The sequence below is a fragment of the Hippocampus comes genome, unplaced genomic scaffold (genome assembly GCF_001891065.2).
Source record: "Hippocampus comes isolate QL1 unplaced genomic scaffold, H_comes_QL1_v1.1 scaffold7, whole genome shotgun sequence".
Classification (NCBI taxonomy): domain Eukaryota; kingdom Metazoa; phylum Chordata; class Actinopteri; order Syngnathiformes; family Syngnathidae; genus Hippocampus; species Hippocampus comes.
Genome location: NW_017842060.1, coordinates 559608 through 582466, shown reverse-complemented (window position 1 = coordinate 582466; position 22859 = coordinate 559608). Strand labels below are relative to the sequence as shown.

The 22859-nt window shown below is 44.4% G+C and overlaps 2 protein-coding genes and 1 long non-coding RNA gene across 6 annotated transcripts; all 3 read left to right on the top strand.

The window, feature by feature from the left end:
• The first annotated feature begins 597 nt into the window (after nucleotides 1-597).
• abcg2b (ATP-binding cassette, sub-family G (WHITE), member 2b) lies at nucleotides 598-9647 on the top strand. 2 transcript variants are annotated; one of them, XM_019862211.1, is made up of 15 exons: nucleotides 598-849; nucleotides 1084-1143; nucleotides 2099-2216; nucleotides 2360-2515; nucleotides 3209-3366; nucleotides 4337-4488; nucleotides 4565-4657; nucleotides 4834-4985; nucleotides 5900-6051; nucleotides 6665-6754; nucleotides 6827-6951; nucleotides 7940-8094; nucleotides 8161-8250; nucleotides 8525-8577; nucleotides 8652-9647. In XM_019862211.1, exons 1-15 carry the CDS (start codon nucleotides 656-658, stop codon nucleotides 8797-8799), a joined length of 1896 nt encoding a protein of 631 aa, XP_019717770.1. In that variant the 5' UTR covers nucleotides 598-655; the 3' UTR covers nucleotides 8800-9647. The 2 variants fall into 2 exon arrangements, with proteins under 2 accessions (XP_019717770.1, XP_019717769.1); XM_019862210.1 differs by having other exon boundaries at nucleotides 7940-8250.
• Nucleotides 9648-12010: 2363 nt separating this feature from the next.
• LOC109511312 (uncharacterized) lies at nucleotides 12011-15937 on the top strand. 3 transcript variants are annotated; one of them, XR_002167286.1, is made up of 5 exons: nucleotides 12011-12088; nucleotides 12342-12701; nucleotides 13254-13341; nucleotides 13946-14042; nucleotides 14651-15012. It is a non-coding gene; the product is annotated as an uncharacterized LOC109511312 (long non-coding RNA). The 3 variants fall into 3 exon arrangements; XR_002167285.1 differs by lacking the exon at nucleotides 12011-12088 and adding an exon at nucleotides 15702-15937 and having other exon boundaries at nucleotides 12237-12701; nucleotides 14651-14728; XR_002167287.1 differs by lacking the exons at nucleotides 12011-12088; nucleotides 13946-14042 and having other exon boundaries at nucleotides 12237-12701.
• A 3081-nt stretch (nucleotides 15938-19018) lies between these two features.
• Nucleotides 19019-22320, top strand: LOC109511287 (P-selectin-like). Its single transcript, XM_019862268.1, has 8 exons — nucleotides 19019-19084; nucleotides 19923-20298; nucleotides 20384-20496; nucleotides 20611-20802; nucleotides 20877-20956; nucleotides 21215-21344; nucleotides 21436-21570; nucleotides 21682-22320. The coding sequence occupies exons 2-8, from the start codon at nucleotides 19931-19933 to the stop codon at nucleotides 21696-21698; spliced, it is 1035 nt and encodes a 344-aa protein (XP_019717827.1). The 5' UTR covers nucleotides 19019-19084; nucleotides 19923-19930; the 3' UTR covers nucleotides 21699-22320.
• The last annotated feature ends 539 nt before the right edge of the window (nucleotides 22321-22859 follow it).

Below are 22859 nucleotides of genomic sequence, written 5' to 3'. Positions count from 1 at the left end.
TTCAGCCTTGCTAGCTGTTGACCTCAAGAGATCTGACGGTGAGTTGTGTTTGTTTTAGTATATTGCCAAGGCAACTTTTTATGCTTTGCAGTGTTAGAAATTTACTATTTAACTGACTAACTCATTCATTCATCTTCCGATCCGCTTATCCTCACCAGGGTCGCGGGGTGGGGGAGGGGTGTGCTGGAGCCTATCCCAGCACTCACTAACTCATTTAAGTCATTTACTCATATGTATGTTTTGGGGGTGCATTGTTACTCTGCCACGCACACAAATTCAGATCAGATCGAGCGGGCATAATTAGGCACGTTGATTTTTCAACCACTTCAATTCAGACTATAGCAAAATTAATTGTATTAAAAAAAGAAAAGTTCATATGAGATGTGTTTTGATTTTATTTACTTTTTTTGGGCGGGGGTATCGGTGGCCACTAGAACTTATACAGGTGCATTAACATTGTTGAAGTAATACAGCTGAGTGTTTATGGCTGTATCAGTATCAGTATCTTTGGCTACAGTTGATGAGATTATGGTGAGTTCATGGAAAGTTCATGCTGCCTTTATATATTTGTTTATTTTTTTATGGCTGAGAGTCAGGGAGAGTCCAAAGATTACTGGCCTATTTTTATGGCAGCTCGCACGTTTCTGTGCTTCTCATGAAGACTTCAGTGCTGCCATTCACTTGTCACATTTTCAACATGACCAAGGGACAACAGGACGTGTTTGCCTTAGAGGATTCCTCCCAAGAACGAGGACCCACGCTGACATTCAGCAACCTGCACTACTGCATCCCGGAGAGCAATTGGTGTCGAAAGAAACATCCGGAAAAGTACATCCTCAAAGATGTTAGGTTGGTAGGAACCAAATATTTCTGCAATGTGTTTTTAAAAAAGGCAATGAAAGTCGGCTTTTTTTAAATAAAATCAATTACAAATGTTGTATTTTAGGATGATTCCATTTATGGTGCCTCCGACTGGTATAACTGAAAACAAATGGATCTTCGTGTGTACAAATGTAAAACATGACAATTCCGCTAGGAAAAAGAGGAATGTTGTATGAATGGACATTTGTGTCGTTGTTGCAGCGGCATCATGAGACCCGGCATGAACGCCATCATGGGTGCCACGGGAAGCGGTAAAACATCGTAAGGAGCACAAGTTTACGCATTCCACGAGGAACTTCAAACATTTCACGTTTCACCACTGTCCTCACACTCGCCACAGATGGCAAAAGTACTCGCACTGTATAACCTGGGTGTCTGAGAGAAAATTGCTGGTGAAAATAAATCCATTGGTTCAATTTCTTGACAGAAGGTAAAAGTAAAAAGTGCAGAATATGAAATGTACAACTGTTAAATTTCTGTACAAGACTGTACCCGTTTTAATCAGTTCACACAAATCGAAAATAGTATCCGTAATTGTCGCCACCCCCGCCCAAAACGCTTTATAATTGCCTATAGATGCCACAAAATGGCCTCAATGAAAGTCCTTGACTCACTTCAGCTTAGTTGCTTGGCACCAAGATGCGATAAAATGGCGATAGAGTAATACTTTGGTCTCAATTAAGCTCCTCAATTCACCTATACATAGAGATCCTTAGCACTAAGTTGCCAAAAGATGGTGGCATCATACTACTTTTACCTAGATGAAACTCCTCAGTTCACTTCAACTTAGTTCCTTGGCACCAATATGCTCCCTGATAGTGGAAAAGCACTGCTTTTGTTCGAATAGAGCTGATCAACTCACTTTTTCCTCAGAACCAAGCTGCCACATGATGGCACCAAACACTATTTTTGTCTAAAGGAAGCCTCTCAACTCCTTTCAATGTAGTTCATTGGGCCCAAGATATGGTAAGTTGGTGCCAAATCATTACTTTTGTCTAAGTTTTAACTTCAAGCTGTAACCTGAGCTCAAGAACAGAGGGCGAAATGGCAAAAAAAAAAAAAAAATCCGCCAGCAGGTGAACTCGCAAATGCCAAGCCACAAATACGGGGAGCTTTCACTGTTCCCAATCAAAGGGCAAATACCTGAAAAATTGACCTAAGGCGAGTAACAAAGTGTTTGTACTTGGTTATTTCCCAACATTGCCTTGACACACAGGCTCTTGGATGTCATCGCCGGGAGAAAAGATCCCGCCGGGCTCCGGCAAGGAAGCGTCTTGGTGGATGGCAAGGTTGTGACCTCCAAACTCAGGCTCAGTTCCGCGTATGTGGTCCAGGTGCGTCTCTCACACACACACACACACACACACACACACACACACACACACACACACACACACACACACACACACACACTCACACACACACAGACAATTTCAGGAGGGGCGGGAGATGAGCACATGAGTGCCATGATTCCCAGGATGACATCCTGATGGGAACGCTGAGCGTGCGGGAGAATCTGCGCTTCAGCGCCAACCTGCGTCTCGACCCCCGACGCCACTCGTCCGCCGACAAACGCCATCGAGTGGACGCCCTCCTGGACGAGCTGGGCCTGAACAACTGCGCGGACACCAAGGTGGGACACACCCGGATGCGGCCGACGGAGTCACCATTTGGCGGCGGAAAGTCGGTCGTCTCATTAATTGCCGGTCGAAATGCGATTTTGGTCAATTTGATCAGAACACGGGCAGGAAGATTCTGAGCTCTGTGGACGTGGGGTGCGTGTGAGACGTAATTCATTCCAAAAGGTATTTTACATGGGAAGTCATTCAGAGTTGCTGCGTTCTTTTCGCTTTGGAATTTTTCATCATTTTAGTCTTTATTTGCTTTAAGTTTTGTGATTTAATTTTCGTTACTTTATATTCGTTTTCAAAGTGGGTGTGTTAGTTTTTATTCGTTTTACTTTTTTATCATTCATTTTATTTATTTATTGTGTTCAACATAAAAAAACATCAAGGTAAGTGTTGTGTTGTAAAAACTCAAAAGTATTATTTACAAAATTTTCAACAAATTTAAAAAAATGAATGAGTTGAGTTCAAAGTTCAGAATTAAACATGTTCAACTAAGTTCACCATTCCAAATATCAACCCGTTCATAGTTTTGGTTTGTTGTTAATTGCTCCAAGCATGTGCCTCAGCACTTCCCCATTGTTGTCACCCATGCAGTCTCAAAAACGCGCCACCTCATCCTCTCGAGAATGGTGCCGTGTCGCCATTGAGACTGTCACAGTGGCAGCATATTTAAAGGGAGGGCGGGTGCTTGCGTGCAGATCGGGACAGAGTTCCTGCGCGGCGTGTCGGGTGGCGAGAGGAAGCGCTGCAGCATCGGTATGGAACTCATCACCTCCCCGGCTCTCCTTTTCCTGGACGAGCCCACCACGGGCCTGGACTCCAACACGGCCAACTGCATCATCGGTCTACTGCACGAGTACGCAAACAACAGCAACGTCATCAAGCTAAATAATTATGGACAGACAACCCAGTAGGCGTGCTTGCACAATTGTGCACACCCTCCTACAATTGGGTACAGTATTTGTCTATGTTCAGAGTCAACCAAAACATTCAACTTCACCTTAAATGGGAGTCTTCGCACACCTGCCTCCATTTAGAACACAGGTGTCAAATCCAAGACCCGGTGGCCAGATCTGGCCCAGCGATATCATTTTAGATGGCTCGCAAAACTCAAATGACCTGCGTCGACTTCACGTTTTTTGCTAATAGGCCTAAATCGCAAATTGTCTTCACGTTGAAAAACTTTGAGATTGCAAGCTTCTGTTTGGTGAACAATCCCCATTTAAAATATATGCAATACCATCAGGACAAAAAAAACAATTTTCACTCGCCAAGGACTCCAAAATTGGTTATTCATCAATTTGTTGTATATTTGTAATCAGAGGGAACCATACATTTATTTGGGTTCATAGTCATAAAGACCCTCCGAATGAAACCATAACTACGATGTGGCCCGCCACAAAAACGATTCTTGCTAAATAAAGTTCCAACGTTCACATTTATGTTGAAGAAAACCAAATGCAATATAAAATCTAATACAAATGGAAAGCAACATCGATCACGACTAGGAATGATTTTGTGACTTTTTTTTTTTCAAATTGTTTTTTATGCTTTGTAAAATAAAAAAAAAAATCATAATAAAATACAATAAATGAAATGCAGTAAAAACATAACACAGTAAACCCTAAAATGTAAATGTGTAAACACATTTTTATTTCAGAAACTAACTTTTCCCAAATGTTGTTTAGCGCCGCCTTATTTCCAAATGACAATTGTTTTTTTTTTCCCCTGAAAACTGGACACGGCACCCCAAAACATGTTGCACATTTACTGAAAATGAGAAATGCCTCATCGATCAAGTCAAACCGCACCCGCTGTGCCTGCAGACTGTCGAGGCGAGGCAAGACGGTCATCTTCTCCATCCACCAGCCTCGCTTTTCCATCTTCCGACGCTTCGACCACCTGACGCTGATGCACAAAGGCGAGGTGGTGTACGCGGGGGCGGCCCACCAGACCCTCCAATACTTCACCGACCTCGGTTACACTCCGCCGTGGCACCCATGAAGCGACATTCATTCCTCACGGTGACCTCGAACATCGATCTTTTGTTCCAGGCTACCAAATCGAGTCCTTCGACAACCCCGCCGACTTCTTCATGGACATCACCAACGGCGAGGCAAAGTCCTCCCTCGAGGAAGTCAATACAAGTACGCTATACGACTGTCACGATACGTCATTTGCCTGGATATTTTTTGTCGATAGGTAGTCATTTTTTTGGGGGGGGCAATACACTGAAATTTGGATACTTTTCTTTCAGCACAGCGGTTGGGATTTTTGATCAGTGTCCATGAGCACCTTTATCGTGACTTTTTATCTCCACCAGGTGAGCGTAAGAACATCCTGGCGGTCAAGTATTATCAGTCGCAGCTGTGCCAAGACACGCTGCGCCATCTGGACTGCATCAACCGCGCGGTCGCAGACAGGGTCAAAGTTCAGGAAGAGGTGGATGATTACGCCACTTCTTTCCTCTACCAGGTCAGTCTTTCACTTTGCTCAATCGCTGGATTGTTTCACCCCAAATGGTTCTTTTCGAGTCGACCCGCTTCACATTTGGAAATCATCTCTCAAGGACAGTTTGGTCTTTTTTGATCCTTGAAAATGGCTCAAATGTGCCTGAAATGGTTGCTTGGAACCAAATTGGCTGACTTCCTGTTTCTTTTCAGACGTGGTTTATTGAGACTTTGTTGTAGATTTGAAGGAATCCCAGAAGAACCTAAAACGACTGCTTCGAAGACAAATGCCAGACTTTCCGTGGTTTCTTTTGAGAACTTTTTTTGTGGGTCTACACGTGTCAGACATGTCGACTAAATTTCAGGTTACTGAATGAAACCGGCTTCGGGGTCGGAACTTTTCCGGGACATTGAAAGACAACATCGCCTTTGAAGCAAATGAGGCGACAGTCACAATCTTGAATCAAAATGGCCATCTTCCTGTGGCTTTTCAGGCGCAGGCGCTTGAGACTTTTTTTTTGGGGGGGGGGGGTCTCAATGATTGACATGACCATCAAATTCCATGTGATGCTGGTTTAAGGGGGCATCATTTTCTATTGTTCCCTGAAAATAGCCCAAATGAGCCTTCAAAGCAAAATGACAGCCTTTCTGTATCTGTTTTGGCGACGGTTCTAGAGCCTTTTATTTGTGGGTCTACTCATGATAGACACGTCAAGTAATATCCGCGCTCCGAAAGCAACCTCGGTTTTGTGGGCTACGTTTTCAAAAACGTCCATGTCGACGATGTGATCCAGTTATTTTGGGGGAAAATTTTTACCAGCTTGAACCAAATTTGGTGAGTATTTGGAGTATGTAAAGCCCGTCTGCTACTGCTTGGCTGGCCGTCCGATGAACCGTCATCACGCCACTTTATCCTGCGCATGTGTTTGCGTGCGACAGCTGCGCGTGGTGTGCGGTAGGACGGTGCTGAACACGCTGAGGAACCCGGAGACATCGTACGCCCAGCTGGCTCTCACCATTTTCTTTGCTGTCCTGGTGGGCCTCATTTATTTCCAAATGCCCTTAACCCTGCCGGAAGCGTTGCAGAACAGGTACACCGCACATAAGTCAGGGCAATTTCTATTGCTTCTAGAGTGCATTTGAATTCACTGGGTTCAATGACATAAATTTCGGTACTTGGCAAATCATTGAACTTCTTGTCCTGAATCGATGTCGGGAATTTTATTTCATTTGGAATAAAGGCAGTTCATTGTCTTTCTATTAAAATACATGTGCATAATTGATTTTATTCATCATTATTGAACTAAATATGCAGAATCATAATATAGAACAAAATTGAAATATACATAATATTTTATTGTTTTGTGATTTCCAACAATAAAAACAGTTTTTATGTCGAAAGTATTGCAGGAAAAAAAAAAGAATAATGCACACTTTGCTTTATTGTCTTTTCCAATAAAATGAGTGAGTTGTGACATAATGAGAATAAAGTAATTAAAATAAACTATGTGGGACAAATTTTTGTCGATGAAATAACTGAGAATAACGTCTTATTTTTTTCTGGATGAACTACAAAGTGAATTGAGCTGTCTGAATGGGGAAAAAATAATTTTTGTTCAAGAAAAGTCACTTTTTTTAAGATGGTTAATATTGCAAGACTAAAATCATATTTTAACTTAGCGCTAACAAATCCTCATTGGGTAGGACCGGCGCCTTCTTCTTCCTCATCATCAACATGGTGTTTGGGAATCTCTCTGCCGTGGAGCTCTTCATCAACGAGAGGGCCATCTTCATGTGAGACACCTTTTCAGACATCTGATTTCAAGTTGATGGGATCATTTTGCTATGGTCATTTTTGCTGTGCAGCCACGAAAACTCCAGCGGCTACTATCGCACGTCCGTCTACTTCCTGTCCAAGATCTTCGCCGACCTCATCCCCAACCGCATCATTCCCATTTTTGCCTTTTCCGTCATCGCCTACTACATGATGGGTAATCCAACGCATGCGCGTGCCAGCACATCTGAACTTTACTTACCGGAGCAATTTTAATCGATCAATCTATATTGTGTGTACATGCGCTCCCAATGTGGATTTTTCGGACCCAAAGCACACTTACTCCTTTTAACTCCACTGCTCAAAGGCGCATTCAGACACACACACACGCATATATGGTATATATATATATATATATATATATACTTATTTATTTATTTATATTTATTTATATATATTTATATATATATATCAAGATATAGTTATCGCAACTGATTAATCAGACAGTTGATGATATCATCCAATATAATCTTTTAAAAACATTTTAAATTGGCTGATTTTATGTTTTGCCGCTCTTTGCAGGTCTATATATTTTTTTTTACCACATTACAACATAAAACAAAAAGAATGAGATTCAACCAATGACCCATGTGCAAAAAATCGGCCAACTCTCCCCTCTGTTGTTAAGTTAAAGTGATACTAAAGGACAAAATAATGTAAAATAGTCAAAAATTCTGCCTGTAATTCATATATTGATCATTTTAAGTGTGAAAAAAACAAAACTAAATTATTTTCATCATAAATTTTTCAATTGATCAGCCAATTCATTAATTAGTTATCACAATTTTACTCTGCCAGGTACCAGAATCTGCATCGCCCCCCAGCCCCATAAAAATCCGTATCAGTCAGGCCCTAATAATAATTATTATTTTAAGAGAGAAAACACAATAAATGTGCACATTCTTTTATTAAATTATTAGTGAATTATTGTTTATAAATATGTATAGTTTTACCTATGTATGCCCTGTGATTGACTGGTGAGCATTCGAGGTTGTAGTCTGCCAATCTCATCTCCGATAGGCTCCACCTGACCGGCATCAGCGCAAAAGAAAACGGATGGACGGATTCATGTGTTCACAGTATTTCCTGGTCAACTTCATACAAGTCCCTTTCTTGAACTTTCTGAACGTATTCACTGCGTGCAGGACTGAAGTCGGCGCTGACGGCCTTCCTGCGCTTCGCGCTGACCATGTCCATGGTCAGCCTGGCGGGGGTCAGCTTAGCCTTCCTGGTGTCGGCCAGCGTGTCGTCCTTCGCCATGGCCAACATCTTCATCGCGCTCCCCTTCGTCTTCATGATGGTTCGGTCCGAGCGCGCCCCTCGCTCCTCTGCGGCGTCTTGCATCGCGTTTGTCCTTTTTGCGCAGGTGTTTGGCGGCTACCTGGTCAACCTCAACGCCATGCTGAGCTGGCTGTCCTGGCTCAAGTGGATCAGCATCTTCAAATATGGACTCAATGTAAGGGCCCAACTCACTCGAGGCCGTTTGAGGAAAAATGACAAATAATCCACAAAAGTCAAAAACTTGGTCGTGGACGGTGCCGTGCAGGCACGCAATTTACATGTCAAATTGTGAACCCCTGTTCATCGCGGGGGGAACAATGTTGCCAACCGTGCCATCAAAATCCAATTTGTTTGACTGTTTTTTGCATAAGATGACGGCGAGGTGCAAATAAGCCCGTTGACATGTTGAAAGTTGACCATGCGTTTTTCTTCCCCCCCCCCGCCACCAGGCTGCGTTCATCAACGAGATGGCGGGACAGTTGTTCTCCACCAACACCACCACGTGAGGAGAGCCGCCACTCAAAATCATTCGACGGCCGAACCTAAAGTCACGACTCTCATTGGCGCCCTCCGTAGCATCCCGGGCGAGCTGTTCCTCTGGACTCAGGACATCGACTACTCCGCGTGGGGCTTCTGGCAGAACCAGGTGGCCCTTCTTGGAATCATCGTGGTCTGCATGACCCTAGCCTACGTTCAGTTGCGCAGGATCAACCGATGGAAGTGAGCCGTGATCTTGAATTTGCGCTCAGGTGAAAAGGGAGGAATTTTGCGCCCTGTGGCAAGTTAGGGGAAAAAAAACATTCGCCGATACCAGTTTCCCGGCAGACATCAAGACAATCGTCAGTCACAACATTTTAACATGTTTTATTATCTTATTGTGGATTTTGTGTCCTACATATTTGTTTTCAGCCACTTGCTCCAAAATGCGGAGCCAATTCCCAAACTTCGCTTCTCACGACCATCCAAAGGTGTAGAAAAGATACAACTCTGAACAAATTTCCGTACAATAATGCCAACATTTTTATGACTCATTGCTGACCATTCAAACAGGAACTCAAAAACAACTTTTCGTGAGATGCAAGCACAGATGCTAACAAATCACTGGCAGGAAGATATCGCTATCATCGGAAACATTTTCTCGTTGCATTTCTGTTCAGATTTTGACACCTTGAACATATGAATGTAGACAAAAAAAGCAAACACTTCAAAACATGTTTTCATGACATGCTGGACTCCACGCCAATGTTCTGCGAGCACAATAATGCAGCACATTCAGCTCCATGTGCACGTCGACTTATTTGAACATTATTAAGAGCAGAGCAAGCATTTACATTCAAGCACACGCGGTACCATGCAAACGTGGCTTGATCTGTCCGTTCCACAGCAGCAAGAAGGGAGCCGCCGCAGGAAGTAGACGCCAGCGTCAAAGTTAGTCTCGCCGAAAAGGCGCTGAGGACATGAGCCACTAGCGGCTAGCTGCTAACAATAGCATTAAAAACACGTTGGACCTCCTCGCTCTCTCGCCTGTTTGGTTCTCAGTATTTTTGTCAATAAAGTTTGACTCATCAAGACAACATTTTTGTGTCTCTCGTCATTCTTTGATGCTAACAAGAAGACTGATCCTTCCATCCATTTTCCAATCCGCTTTATTGGGGCAGTAGGCGGGGGACACCCTGAACAGGTTGCCAGCCAAACGCAGGGCACACGGAGACGAACAACCATCTGCGCTTACACTCATACTTGGGGACAATTTGGAGTGTTCCATCAGCCTGCCGTGCATGTTTTTGGAATGTGGGAGGAAACCGGAGTACCCGGAGAAAACCCACGCAGGCCCGGGGACAACATGCAAACTCCACACAGGGAGGCCGTAGCCGGGATCGAACCCGCGACCTCTGAGAGGTTGACGCGCTAACCACTGGACTGCCAAGAAGACTGATGCGAATGCTCACGCAACCCTGACGTGAGCAGAACGTCTGAAACAAAACAAGCTAAGGAGAATTACACGCCGTGGACTTAAAAACACAAAGCTTTGCCTTATTTAGAAAAAAGAAAATGTCCACTTGGCTGAATGCCAACAAACTATACAACTAACTCACTCTGCATGCAAATCGTTCGCACTTACGCGTCACGAGAGCAGAGGACAAGGCCTGTTCTTCTTTGTGTGTGTATGCTTGACTGTACAGTATTACACTGCCTTCCGATGTCAACTTCGCGAGCCTTGATAAAAATTGGTCATAGATATTCGGAATCAAGTGGATTTTTTTTTTTTTTTTTTTAAACAATAAAGTTTTACTTTCAAATCGTGTGTAATCACCCGAGTACATTTCGTTCGACATTTCTAGCGGGTTCAATTCAGTGGCGTTACATATTAGGTCTCTAAACCAGTGTTGTCAAACATACGGCCCGTGGGCTGGAACCGGCCCCCGAGGAGGATTGAATAGGCCCGCAGGATAATTTAAATGTGTGTGTGGGGGGGTGCATAAAAGACACGGAATTAATATTTTTAATAAAATGCAATTCGTGGATTATCCGCTAAGGGGCAGACTGTTTTTAGTTTGTAAGGTGCAGGCAGGGATTACATTTAGATTTTATATGCATATGTGTAAATGGTTTAAACATTCCTTTCTTTATAAATCTCGTTTCATCTTAAAATGCATGACTATATTTTTTCAATACCAATTATTTGTTAAAGTTTTATGCCTTTGGACAATCAGTGGGATCAGTTGCAGTGCATATATGTGAATGATCAAAGTAAAAAAGAACGTTGGATTGCTAACATGGCTACAAAACGGACCTTTAGATGTCAAGCAGCTAAAACAGGAGCTCTGACGCTGGAAGAGAGGGTAAAAGTGATCAAAATAAAAGACGGAGGAAGCAAAATAAAAGATATTATCCAAGACATTGATGTAGGTGAAAGTGAACGCTGATCGTAAACTTTGCAATTTCTTTCTTTTTCACGAATGGATAGAAAATTTGAATATTGCTTTACAACATAACATAAAAATGTAAATGGTTTTTGGGTGTTTTTTTTGAGTTTTGTATCATTAATTTATTCATTGCATGAGGGGGAGGATGCTGATGATAAAACACCTGAACCCAGGTCCCTGAGAGACAGTCTCAGCAATATTACAGCACTAATTGAAGATGCTAATAATGTACATTATTTTGAGTAATTGATCCAATCCTGCTATAATATAACCTAAATCTTGTCTTCCACTTTGTTTCCCTAGCTGCACAAATATTTTGAGAAAAGCATAATCAGCAGAAAAGTAAGACGGCACGGAGTGATGTTCTGTGTGCTGCAATTGCCAAAAAGAAAGGGAAAAAAACTCACAATGGTCTCTCCTTTGTTTTCCACAGCTAGGTGGTTTTGTGGAGAAATATGTGGGTTCGGGCGTGACTCAGCACACTCCCATTGGCTCCAATTAGGAGAATCGGCACACGGGGGTCTCGAACCGCTACCGTCAGTCCCTGCACGGCAACCAGAGCACGGCAACAGGTCGGACATCAGACCCTTGTCGAATAGGACGACGGAATATTGCTTGAACACCCCTGTTGGTGTAGAACCACAGGATCAGATTTAAACATGCTGTGTTTGCATATGATGCAGTTCGACAACAAATATGATCGCAATATTTTTCATTTAATTGTCAAAACGGAGATTTTTTGTTTGTTTGTTTTCTAGGCAGATGTTTTATTTTCTTCTCCTTCTTTATTCATGCAGGTGTAGCTGATTATGTTGCCCCTGTGTCACCATAACTCGGATTTTACCAACAAAAACTATTTTCCCACAGTGTTCTGGCTCCCGAAGAGCCATGTCACATTTGTTTCCTGTTTTCTGTCGTGACAGAGCTGCTTTATTTTGTAAAGTAAGTTCTTTTTTGTGAAGGGCACACCGGACGTTATGGAGTGACCGGACGGTATGTAGTGAGACACTTCCTGTTTCACGTTGCACGGGCAACCTCCGAACGATGTTCTGCAGCTTCTTGTCGTTGGCCAAGCACAGCCTGCATGTAAGTGTTTTATGTAAATGTATGTCACATTATTAATTAGTGGGGTGTGTCGACCGTGGATTTACATTCGAGGGGCGTTCCAATGGTTTACAGTTAGCATTTTCGCACAGCGATTAGCACATTAGCTCGTTAGCGGTAGCTACACGAGCGTAGCCGCGCTTTCCTTTCGTATCGGACCAGTGGCGCACATTGTTTTGCCACGTTTCATTTTCCAACAACGTCTAAGTGTTTTTATGTGTTCTGTCTGTTTCAGTTTTACACCTTCTTGACTCGCTGGTGAATAAATCGCAAGAAATATCAACGGTGTGGTCATTGAAGGCGTTATCTGTCTGTCTCGCCGCAACGAGGGCGGAACACACAGTGCATGAAAATTGCTCGGATAGTCTCCACCCGAATTGAAGACATAATCAGGACAAGCATTTCAGAAAACTGACGAATAGAACTCCCCTTCTCAAGTTTGTCATTCAGCTCCTCTTTTCTGCAGCTCCGCCAAATGACCAACAGGGGGCCTCAGAGACACTTGGCCGCTTCCCCCCCATGATGCAAGTGAGGGCTTCTTCATGGGTCTCACCCACAGCAACACCCGACGGCCGGGTGGTTATACACAGACAAGGTACTGTCTTCAACTCACAGCACTACAAACGAGGTCAGTGAAGACACCAATATAAATTCAAGGATGCAAATGTGCAGGAAATCTGTCGGAGAGCAGCGTCAACTTCCCTCTCTTGAATGAACCCGGCCGTCCACTTTGCCCAGGTGTTGAATAAGTGCAGGGCCGTCATCATTGCGGGAGGAGCCGAGCAGCCTGTTGAGTTCCTCTTGGGAAAAAAAAAAAAACAATAACATAAAATTCAAGGCAGGGGGCATTTTACAGGACAGTTAATCAGAAACAAAAATGCATATTGTTTTAATGTTTTAATGACCAAGGCAGTACCTACAGGTTGTAAAAAAATAGAATGACTGACTTAGAGTGCATTTCATGTCGAATGTAAGAGCAGAGAAGCCACAGTCACTTTATTCAAGCAAGACAGCTGACACTATTATGCTGAAACTGATTTTAAAATGGTCACAAATGCGCTTCCATATATCCAGTTAAGGTCACCATTTTTATAGCTTGTTTTTTTTTTCTTCTTCTTCTTCAAATTCCATTCTTTTGTCTCTGCAGGCCATGCCATTCCACCTGAGAACCTCCTTCCCATTGTCCTGTGCAGGAGCTAGATTTCACACACCAAAACGGAGACTCTCCTCGCATGGTAACACACACAATACAGTTTTTTTCCTCTCAAGTGGCACAATTATGTGTCTTGGCTAAAGGAGAAAAAAATGGAATTGGATATGTTCAGATCGGGATCGGGCTCTTCCAAAAGATTAAAATCCGGCGTGTATTGGCTATGGGACATATGTCCCTTGAAACGTACACGAACCGGAGGAGACGTTTGGATATGGATTTGGAATTAGGCACTTGGCCCTGCTGTTTAAATCAAGGCTGTAGTGTGTGTAATTTTTATGTCGTACTGTGTCTTGTCCAGGGAAACCGAGACAACGAAAGTATTTATAAAAAATGATGAGATTTATTAAAAAAAGGAAAAAAAACATGGAGGGAAACAGCTCACAGATCTGTCAAGGGAGCCCCCCCGAAAAAAAACATGGAGGGACAACCCCACCCCGCCCCCCGCATCTTGTGCTCTCATGTTATCTTGTTGGGAGGTGGTGAAGGTCAGCGCGAGCAGCTACACAGAGTACAGACGAGTGCAAATTTGCTCATCCGCAAAATAACTGTTCAGCATTCAATAGTAAAAACAGTTACTTGCATTTTGCGCTGTTCTATGTCAAATTGCCATTACAATTGATTGACAGGCGGACGAGCCGGGCCGCATCCTCTCCAACATCTGCCACGTGGTGCCAGGCGCTGTGGTGTGTTTCTTGCCCTCATACAAGCTGCCTTCATCAAAAGGTGTCGTTTTGTTGAACATTTTGACATTCCATCAAGAGAAACGATGCTTTGGCTTTTCATTTGCTTTCGGTCAAACTCTAAATTGCTTTGGGAAGACGGGTCACTCTTGCCAAAGAGATTGTCAATCTCAACTCAACTGTATTTCTCGAGCACTTTCAAACAGCCATCGCTGCATACAAAGTGCTGTACATGGAGCAACTTAACATACACAATAAACAGGAAAACAAATCGGTAATAAAGACGGCAGAAAGCACCGAACAGTAACACCGAGAACAAATCTAAGTCATGCTGAGTCGAATGCCAAGGAATACAAGAATCTCAATGAGTTTTTGACCTGGTTCAATAAAGGTCAACAAGTTTTTCGATGAAACTAAAAACTATCTATCTATCAAGAATCATATTTACATTCATGCCAAGGGGGGCTTTTTCCGAATATAAATACTTATTTTCACATGATCTGTAAAAATCTCTCTCTCTCTTCCTCGACAGATAGATATTTCTATGCCAGCTAAATCAGTGAAAAGGCGAAATAAGATTGAGATTTTGTTCAAGCCACGTCGTTCAGCCCTATGTAGGTGACGTTTGTCAAATGTACTTGTGACTTCCAGGTGTGTGATGGTGGCGGGAATGTTCATATCATATCGCCGGAACTGCAGGAAAAGATGTCGTACCCAAACAAACACCTGGTAAGACACCATCCTGCTTCCCATTTACATGTATTTTTTTTTTTTTTTTTTAAACATGACATTTGGTCTGCATTCCATTCGAGCGTCCGTCACTGCACCGTGCTGCACATTCTCTCTTTGTGCTTGTATCCGAGTGAAAATAAAACATTGTTTCAAAATGATGCCGCTTAAAGGCCCGGGTTTTTCCATTTCTGCTCAACGCCCCCTCCCTCTTCCAGAAATTGCAAATTCCACCCAAGGTACTCTGTGTCCGTTGAATTGATAATTGCGCATTCTCAGGCCAACGTCCCCTCTTTGGATTCTAAGTGTCAAGGTTTGTCGGAGACAATGGGTGTCAACTTTTAAGGCATACGTCAATGAACAAATATTTCACGTGTTGTTTAAAAAATAGATAGAAATAGTGATCAAGTTTGCTCACAAAGTTACATGTGCAGCTGTGGTGTCATGGAAACAATTTTCAACAAAATGACGCCCTTGAAACTTTTCGTACATTTTCTCTGTAATGAGGTCGGCAATAGTCGACATATTGTCATGTTAATGCCCGCCCGATTCATGTCATTTTGGAAGGCAACTTTGACTGTGTCTTAATTAGTGCCGAATATCTTACAGATTCTCATGTCAATGCCTGATCATACAAATTCGTAGAATTTGGCACGACAATCTACTTTAACCCTTCCTTGAACAGTGTATAGTCACAATTTTCAAAAATCCCTTCCATAATGTTGAATCTCAATTTTTAAACGTGTGTATGTCGAGGGGAGTGCAATGTACTGTATTTATATCTTTTATGATGCAGTTAGGGGGCGACGGGTCCTGCAAAATCTCGTCGTAACAAGTGTGCAATGACAATAAAGGATGGATTGATTCATTCGATTGTCCGAACAAAGCCGCTCGGTTGTAAAAGTGTGCGCACGCTTGCGATGCGGTGTTCACAGAGCAATGCAATGCCACCACCAAGTACTTTCCCACGCAGGTGAACGTGTTGGAGATGTTCGCTCGCTCGGACGGTTGAACAGAGACTCGACCCGGGAGTCTTCCACTGCCAGGCAGGCCTTGTCCCCTGTTCACCCGAAGTGAAATCTTCTCAGTGAACAAGCGCCTTGGCTCCATTCGCCTCACATTGGACTCCCGTGATTCCCTGTGCTCTGTTGTGCACGCTCGTTCGAGGTCGATCAAGCACATGTCGTCAAATGAGACTTTTAAACATGATTGTGTTTGTCTATTCTCCATCAAAACACAAGTAGGCGGTCGCATATTTGACCCCTTGGGGTCATGTCTTTGGTCCAAAATTCATGATTGTATGTTCGCTGCATTCAAGAGTGGGCAATGTTGATATGTGAATATTCAAAGCTGAATGCGTTTGGGCATTTTTTCAGCTGACAGGATTCAAAGTTTTGTCGACTCATGGTCTGATGACCAGGATGTCCTTGAAACGGTACTGATGATACTCTTTGTACTTGTATGCGGGTGAAAATAAAACATTGTTTCAAAATGGTGCCCCAAGAGTTTCATGACAAGAATTTTTTTCGCACCGCAAGTTCGTTTTGCCCGAAATGCTCCTGCTTTGCTGATACACGCTTCAAGCGAGATGCTATCACTCGTTTTCTTCACATTGGTGGATGTCGACAATAAATATGTATGACGTGCATGAACGCACGGGCCATTGACATGAAAACCTGAGAAAAAGGTTCATTTGCACCCTTTCATCCGGTAAGAAAGTGACCCTTTGTCTTTATTCGTTAGTTGGGTGAGTTTATCGTTCATTGAACAACATGGACGGTCCTAAAATTGCCAGGAAGTAAAGGTCAATCACATTGTAAAAAAAGGAAAAGAAAACAGTCATCCAAGAGCACAATTATGTGTTGATGTGTTGTCTCATTCCTCCATCCTCACAAGGACCGCGGTCGTGCCACTTGGAAGGGCCACAAACATAAAGAGAGTTTTGGCAAAAAAAAAAAAGTCAGCAAGAAGCTGTCGCGTCCATTGGAACAACATGCTTCTCACATCAATCTTCACAACTGCAGCGAGGCCAAGGCAATTTGCGGACATCCTTCATTCATTTTCCGATCCGCTTTTGGCGCACGCGGGGTCACGGGGGGAGGTGGGGAGGTGGGCGCAGCCGACTGCAGCACACAAGGAGTCGAACAACCACCCGCGCTCACACTCACACGTAGGGACAATTTGGAGTTTTGGAATGTGGGGGCGGGGGGCTCCACACGGGGACGCACGGGGGGAGGTTGAACCCACGACCTCTGCACTGTGAGGTCGACGCACGAACCACTGGCCCACCGGGCCGCCGGATAACAAATATGTGCAATCAATCAGTCATGTGCACCGCCACCCAACAGGTGAGCAGTCTGTCCACACGCACGCACGCACTTCATGCGGGGGGGGGGGGGGGGGGGGGGGGTAAGACGAGCACGAATAGAAAATGTCTGCCTGCAGGCTGTCAATCACTCAATCCTTTGATGTCTGCCGGTCACTCTGAACTTGTTTGTGTCTTGAACAACAAGAGTTTTTCTTTGGCGCATGAACTTGCAGCTCCGAGGCCAGGGGAAACTCTTCGTGACACGTCTGCCCACACCGAAGCATTTGATGTGAAACTTGAGCTGGAAATGCTGAAGGTCGGAGTTCAGTGTGCGATTCCGCGAAGGACGTGTTGACGCGGAAGAAACCCGTCTTTTCCAGAACCCCTTTGTTGCCGACAGCGATGAAGCGCGCGCGGCCTTATTTTGAGCCAGTTTGGAGTCCGGAACTGCGATGTTCCGCAAGACGCATTCAAGCCCAGCGCTCTCGTTGACGACACGTCACGTACCCCGACACCAGAAAACACGCACCGACGATGCGCGTCCGCACTTTTTGGAAGCGCGGAGATCTGCGGGCGAACCTTTGCGCGCATGAAACTGCTGAAAAGGCCGATGAGATCGAGATTGACAGATGAACGCGTCTGTGTGCTTGTCACGGGCAAGTTGAGGAGAGAGCCAGCTGCCAACGGCGACAGTGGTGTAGTGAGGATTTTTTTGAAGTGTCTGTACGCGATTCTGGGATGTTCTATTCATACATCCAGAACATCAATCATAGGCGACAACACCAGTTGAACTAACGTTAAATTGAATGTTTTACTCCTCCAAAATAATCACAGGCCAACGTTTTGAAGCATAACTCGCATTAGAACAATGATCAACACACATTTCAAGAAAAATTGAATGTGGCGTCGGGAGAAGTGGGTGGACGGCGTACCCCCGCGTACCACGCCCACGACACCCCTGCTGCCGGAACCTCCAAGAGAATTCGAAGGAAGGAACACAGGAACTTTGAGAGACTGCTCATATGAGTCATTTGAAGAAAAGATTTTGCCCTGAAAAATAAGCTCGAATTGAACCTGTTCAGGTTGCGCAGAAAATGTATGTTCCGGTTGTTTCCTGAAAATTTGATTGTTATTTCTTCCATAAATGGTGTCATTTATTTCTGGCTTTTTTTCTGTGTGAAGAACACAGGGAGGAAATAGTTATTTATTTCATTCATAGTGTTATTATTTCTATCGAGACTTTTGTTCTGTGAAAAGGTTATTTGTCATTTGTGTGGGTTTCTGGAAAACAAGACATTTTACGTTGAGTTACTCCTTTTTCTGTTCCAAACTCACCTGCTGTCAAACCCATTTGACATTGTGGGCCACATACGGCCTCGGTCGACGGCAAGTGGGCCGGACCATGAAAATGATCCCAGACTCTGCTATCAAGAGCCAACATCATATGTCTTTCCTTTTTTTTTTTTTTGGTCTAAAGAAGCACAAGAACATTTGGAAAATGTTGAAATTTAATAAACAGATATTTTCCCAAATATTTCGTGAAGCTCCTTCGATTTCCTTATGAGACCAATGTGCAATTGACTTTGATCATTCACATGTATCATGCAACTGATCCTGCTGATTGCATAAGACTTGTTAATTGCTATTGAATTATACAGTCATGCACTTGAATATTAAACGAGATTAACAAAGAAGGGAATTTTAAAGCATTTCCACACGTGCATGTGGAGTCTAAATGCCTCCAAGTCGAAGTCGAGCGCGATTAAATGTGTCAAGAAAAAAAGTATTCACATGTCCTTGATGCTGTGTTGGGTCTGTCTCAGTCACAGACTGAGGTTTGATACATTTTTTCACTTTGAAATGTTGCACCACCTGCAGGAGAAAGGAAAGTTCTGACGTCAGACTTTTTCTTGGGACATGGCTATAAATGGGTGATGAATCCCTTCCCATTTACCCTCGCTGACCACCGAGGGAGGACGATTGTTTCCTTCAAAGCTTCGAAGAAACTCGTACTTGTCGTCTCGGAAGAAGGCCCCACTCGGAAAAGGGTAAGTGCAGATTTTACAGCGAGAATGCATTCTGATTTATTTTGAGCGTTTTGCCACGGTCTTAAGTGCTGATGGCGCCGAGCCGACCCCCTCTGCTCTGTCCTCAAATTGACTGACTAACCTGTATTATATTGATGATTTTTTTTTTTCTGTTTACTTCACAACAGGGCTGCCAAGATGTCCCGCCGGTGGATATTTTTGGCTTATATTTTCTCTGGTAAGTGAGAACTCCACAGCCTATTTTGGATTCACTCAACTCAACTTTATCGATGTGGCGCTTTAGAAAGTACATCTTAATGTGATCTACCTCTTGCTATTACCTTGACATCTTTGGGAGGGGGAAAGACGCGCCCGCCGCTGCACGAGAATGATATCTTAGGCTCTAGCGCCCTCTAGTGGACAAGAGAGGTAAAACTGTCGTCCCACAATTCTGGCTTTGATGCGTGAGCCGTCATGTGATGTCATTTGCGCAGAGATTGCGAGAAATGCACGATCAAACACCAGGTTTACAGTCTTGTTGAAAATGGGCATTTTTCATGGGCGTCAATGTGCCCAATTTGGGTGTTTGACTCAGGCCGTCGACACAAAATGCCACCATGTCATTCTGATATATACCAACTGGAATGTTCAAAAGCGGGGTGTCATTTTGAACTTTTTGACAAAATTTCAGCTTCGTGGAGTAATTTTTTTTTACAGTTTTGGCTGTGTGGCAACTGTCCGAAGTGACCCAATTTGGTACAGTTGGTGCACAAGGGTTTTAATGTTGCTATTGACATCTTTGGTATTCAGCCGCGAGAGTACACTGTTCTCAAATATTGATGTGCATCTGCATCCTCAGTGCTTTGCATGCAAGCTGAGTGCTGGTCTTACCGATACTCCGACGAAACGATGACCTGGGACCAGGCCCGAGCGTGGTGCCGTGCATACCACGGCGACCTGGTGACCATGAAAAACCAGGAGGAGATCGACCATCTCAAAACGTTGTTGGTCCCAAGGGGAGGCCGCTACTGGATCGGGATCCGTAAAATCGACAACAATTGGAAGCGGGTTGACACCAACGAGCCTGTCACAAATGAGGACACCAACTGGGGGCGGCGGGAGCCCAACAACTATAGAGATCCAAGTAACCCTAACAGGAAGGAGGATTGTGTGGAATGGCTATACTGGAAATGGAACGATTTGTGGTGCGGTTCCAATCATTATGCTTTGTGCTACACAGGTCAGTGGAGGGAATGGCAATCTACCCCCCACCCCAACCAAAAAAAAAAAAAATGCAGAGTTTGTGAATTTCCTTCTTTTTGTTCCAGCTTCTTGCCAACGTCACTCATGCGTCCACGGAGAATGCGTGGAAACCGTACCCGGCCACAGATGCCAGTGCACCGAAGGCTTCGATGGAGACAAGTGTCAGCATGGTAAGAATCCATTCAGCTATTGGGCGAAAAAAAAAACAGAAACAGGTCTCAGAGTGAACGCTGAACCGCAAATATGCAATGGATGAGTAATTATATCAATGTTCGTGGTTTCAGCGGTTGAGTGTGACGGAAGCGAGCTGACCTCCCCTCCCAAAGGCAGCGTTTCCTGCGCTGACATGGATGGCAACTTCGCCTTCGATTCACTGTGCCACTACTCCTGCGAGGTTGGATACGAGCTCAGCGACCCGGAACCCTTGAGGTGCACTGCCACCAGAAACTGGTCACATCCTCCGCCGACATGTGAAGGTTCGTGGAACAGCGAAACGATTCAACGCAAATATGCGGTGGATGATCAATTGTGCTGACGTTCGTCGTTTCAGCTGTTGAGTGCAGCGAGCTGACCTCCCCTCCCAAGGGCGACATTTCCTGCACTGGCATGGATGGCGACTTCGCCTTCGATTCACTGTGCCGGTACTCCTGCGAGGAAGGCTACGAGCTCAGCGACCCGGAACCCTTGAGGTGCACTGCCACCAGAAACTGGTCACATCCTCCGCCGACATGTGAAGGTTCGTGGAAAGTCCTCGAAAAAAAACCAATCAAACTTTATTTCCTGCATGGGAGTGCTGATTTCCTGTTGTTCTTTTTCTCTTGCGCTGCAGCCGTTCAGTGCCCTGGTCCTCCCCACTTATCCAACGGCACAGTGAGCTGCGGAGACGATCCGGCTACGAGGTTCAGCTACGGGAACAACTGTACGTTCAGTTGCCAGGACGGCTTCGAGCTTCAAGGGGTGGTCAGCATGGCGTGCACGCACTCCGGCGAGTGGAACGCCGCACCCCCAACATGCGAAGGTGTGAAAGCGGACCAGATGGAGCGAAACGATTCAAAAGAGTTTCAATTTGGTGCTCGGTCGTTAACGTTCAGTTTGAACCTGTTCTGCAGAGTCCGCGTCTCAGTTGAGTGCCATTGTGGCTGGCGCAACAATAGGTGGCGTTGTTGCCTTGTCTGCTCTGTCTCTGCTTGTGTGGATCCTGCGACGGAGGAGGAGGGAACCAGCCGACGACCTTGTGATAATGACGTAAGACTGCCGATTAAGTTCGTAGTCGTCGTTTTGTTTTAAAACGAAGAAACAGAGTCTCTCCAAACGGCGAATTTTGTGAGCTCATGTGTCCTCTCGTCTTCTGTCACAGCATGTCCGACATTGAAGACCCTCCCGCGGTACAAGAAGGCACTGACAGCCCCATACCGGATCGTGACATCACCGTTTTTCTTTAAACGACAGTGACCATGGGATCATTCCAAACGCTGAATGAAACGAAAAAAAAGTAATGTCGCTGACACGTATTTACTCGAATTTTGATCACTTTTACTATCCTCTCCTTTCTACACTGTTGCGTCTGAGTTTGAATGTGTGCAACCAATTAATTAACTCATTTAATCCCACCTGTCACATTTGTGAAGGGCAACAATGATTTCATTTACAGAGCTCTACAATTTTTTTGGACCGATTACTTAAAAGGGCTACCAATGACACCCGATTTTGACTTAGAAATGTCTGGGGAAAATGTTGTTGTTGTTTTTTTTTTGTGAATGGGTTGAAGCCGACCAACTGTTGTCCGACCCGCAGCCGGCATCGGGGACCCCTCCCTGTCGGTGCCATCACAACGTGCCGCCTCGGAACCTTCCCCTCGGTCATCGGGTCCTCGACTCTCTCCCCACCATTGGCGGGGCGCAGGGGGTTCAATGGGCATCAGTTGTAGCGGCGGTCGCCGGTGTTATTGTTCATGTGTTTCTTTTGTGACCGTTTTGATCAATAAAGCAACTGAAATTCTAGCGGTGGCTGTGTTGATCCTTGACTTCACTGTTTTTGCTTTTATATGTGTGATTTTTGTACTTTTTATATTGCACTTTGTATGCAGTGCTGTTTTTTTTAAGTCCTACATAAGGTTGTGTTGAGCGTGCTTTCAGCTCACCTCAGTTGGAGTTTACTGTCGAAACTAAACACGCAGCAAAACTAATCACTCCCACTGTGCTTTTAAATACTTTGTTTTAGAAACTGCCAGTGCAACAGCTGCCATTGCGAATGGGAAGTCCTATTGACTGGCGAGTAAAAAAAAAAAAAAAAAAGCATTGAGTTGTAATTTCAATATCAATCGAAAATAATTCATTCATTTTCCGATCCGCTTTATCCTCACAAGAGTCGCGGGGCGTGCAGGAGCCTATCCTAACTGGCTCCGGGCAGTAGGCGGGGGACACCCTGAACCGGTTGCCAGGCATTCGCAGGGCACACAGAGGCGAACACACACACACACACACACACACACACACACACACACACACACCCACACACACACACAAAACACAGG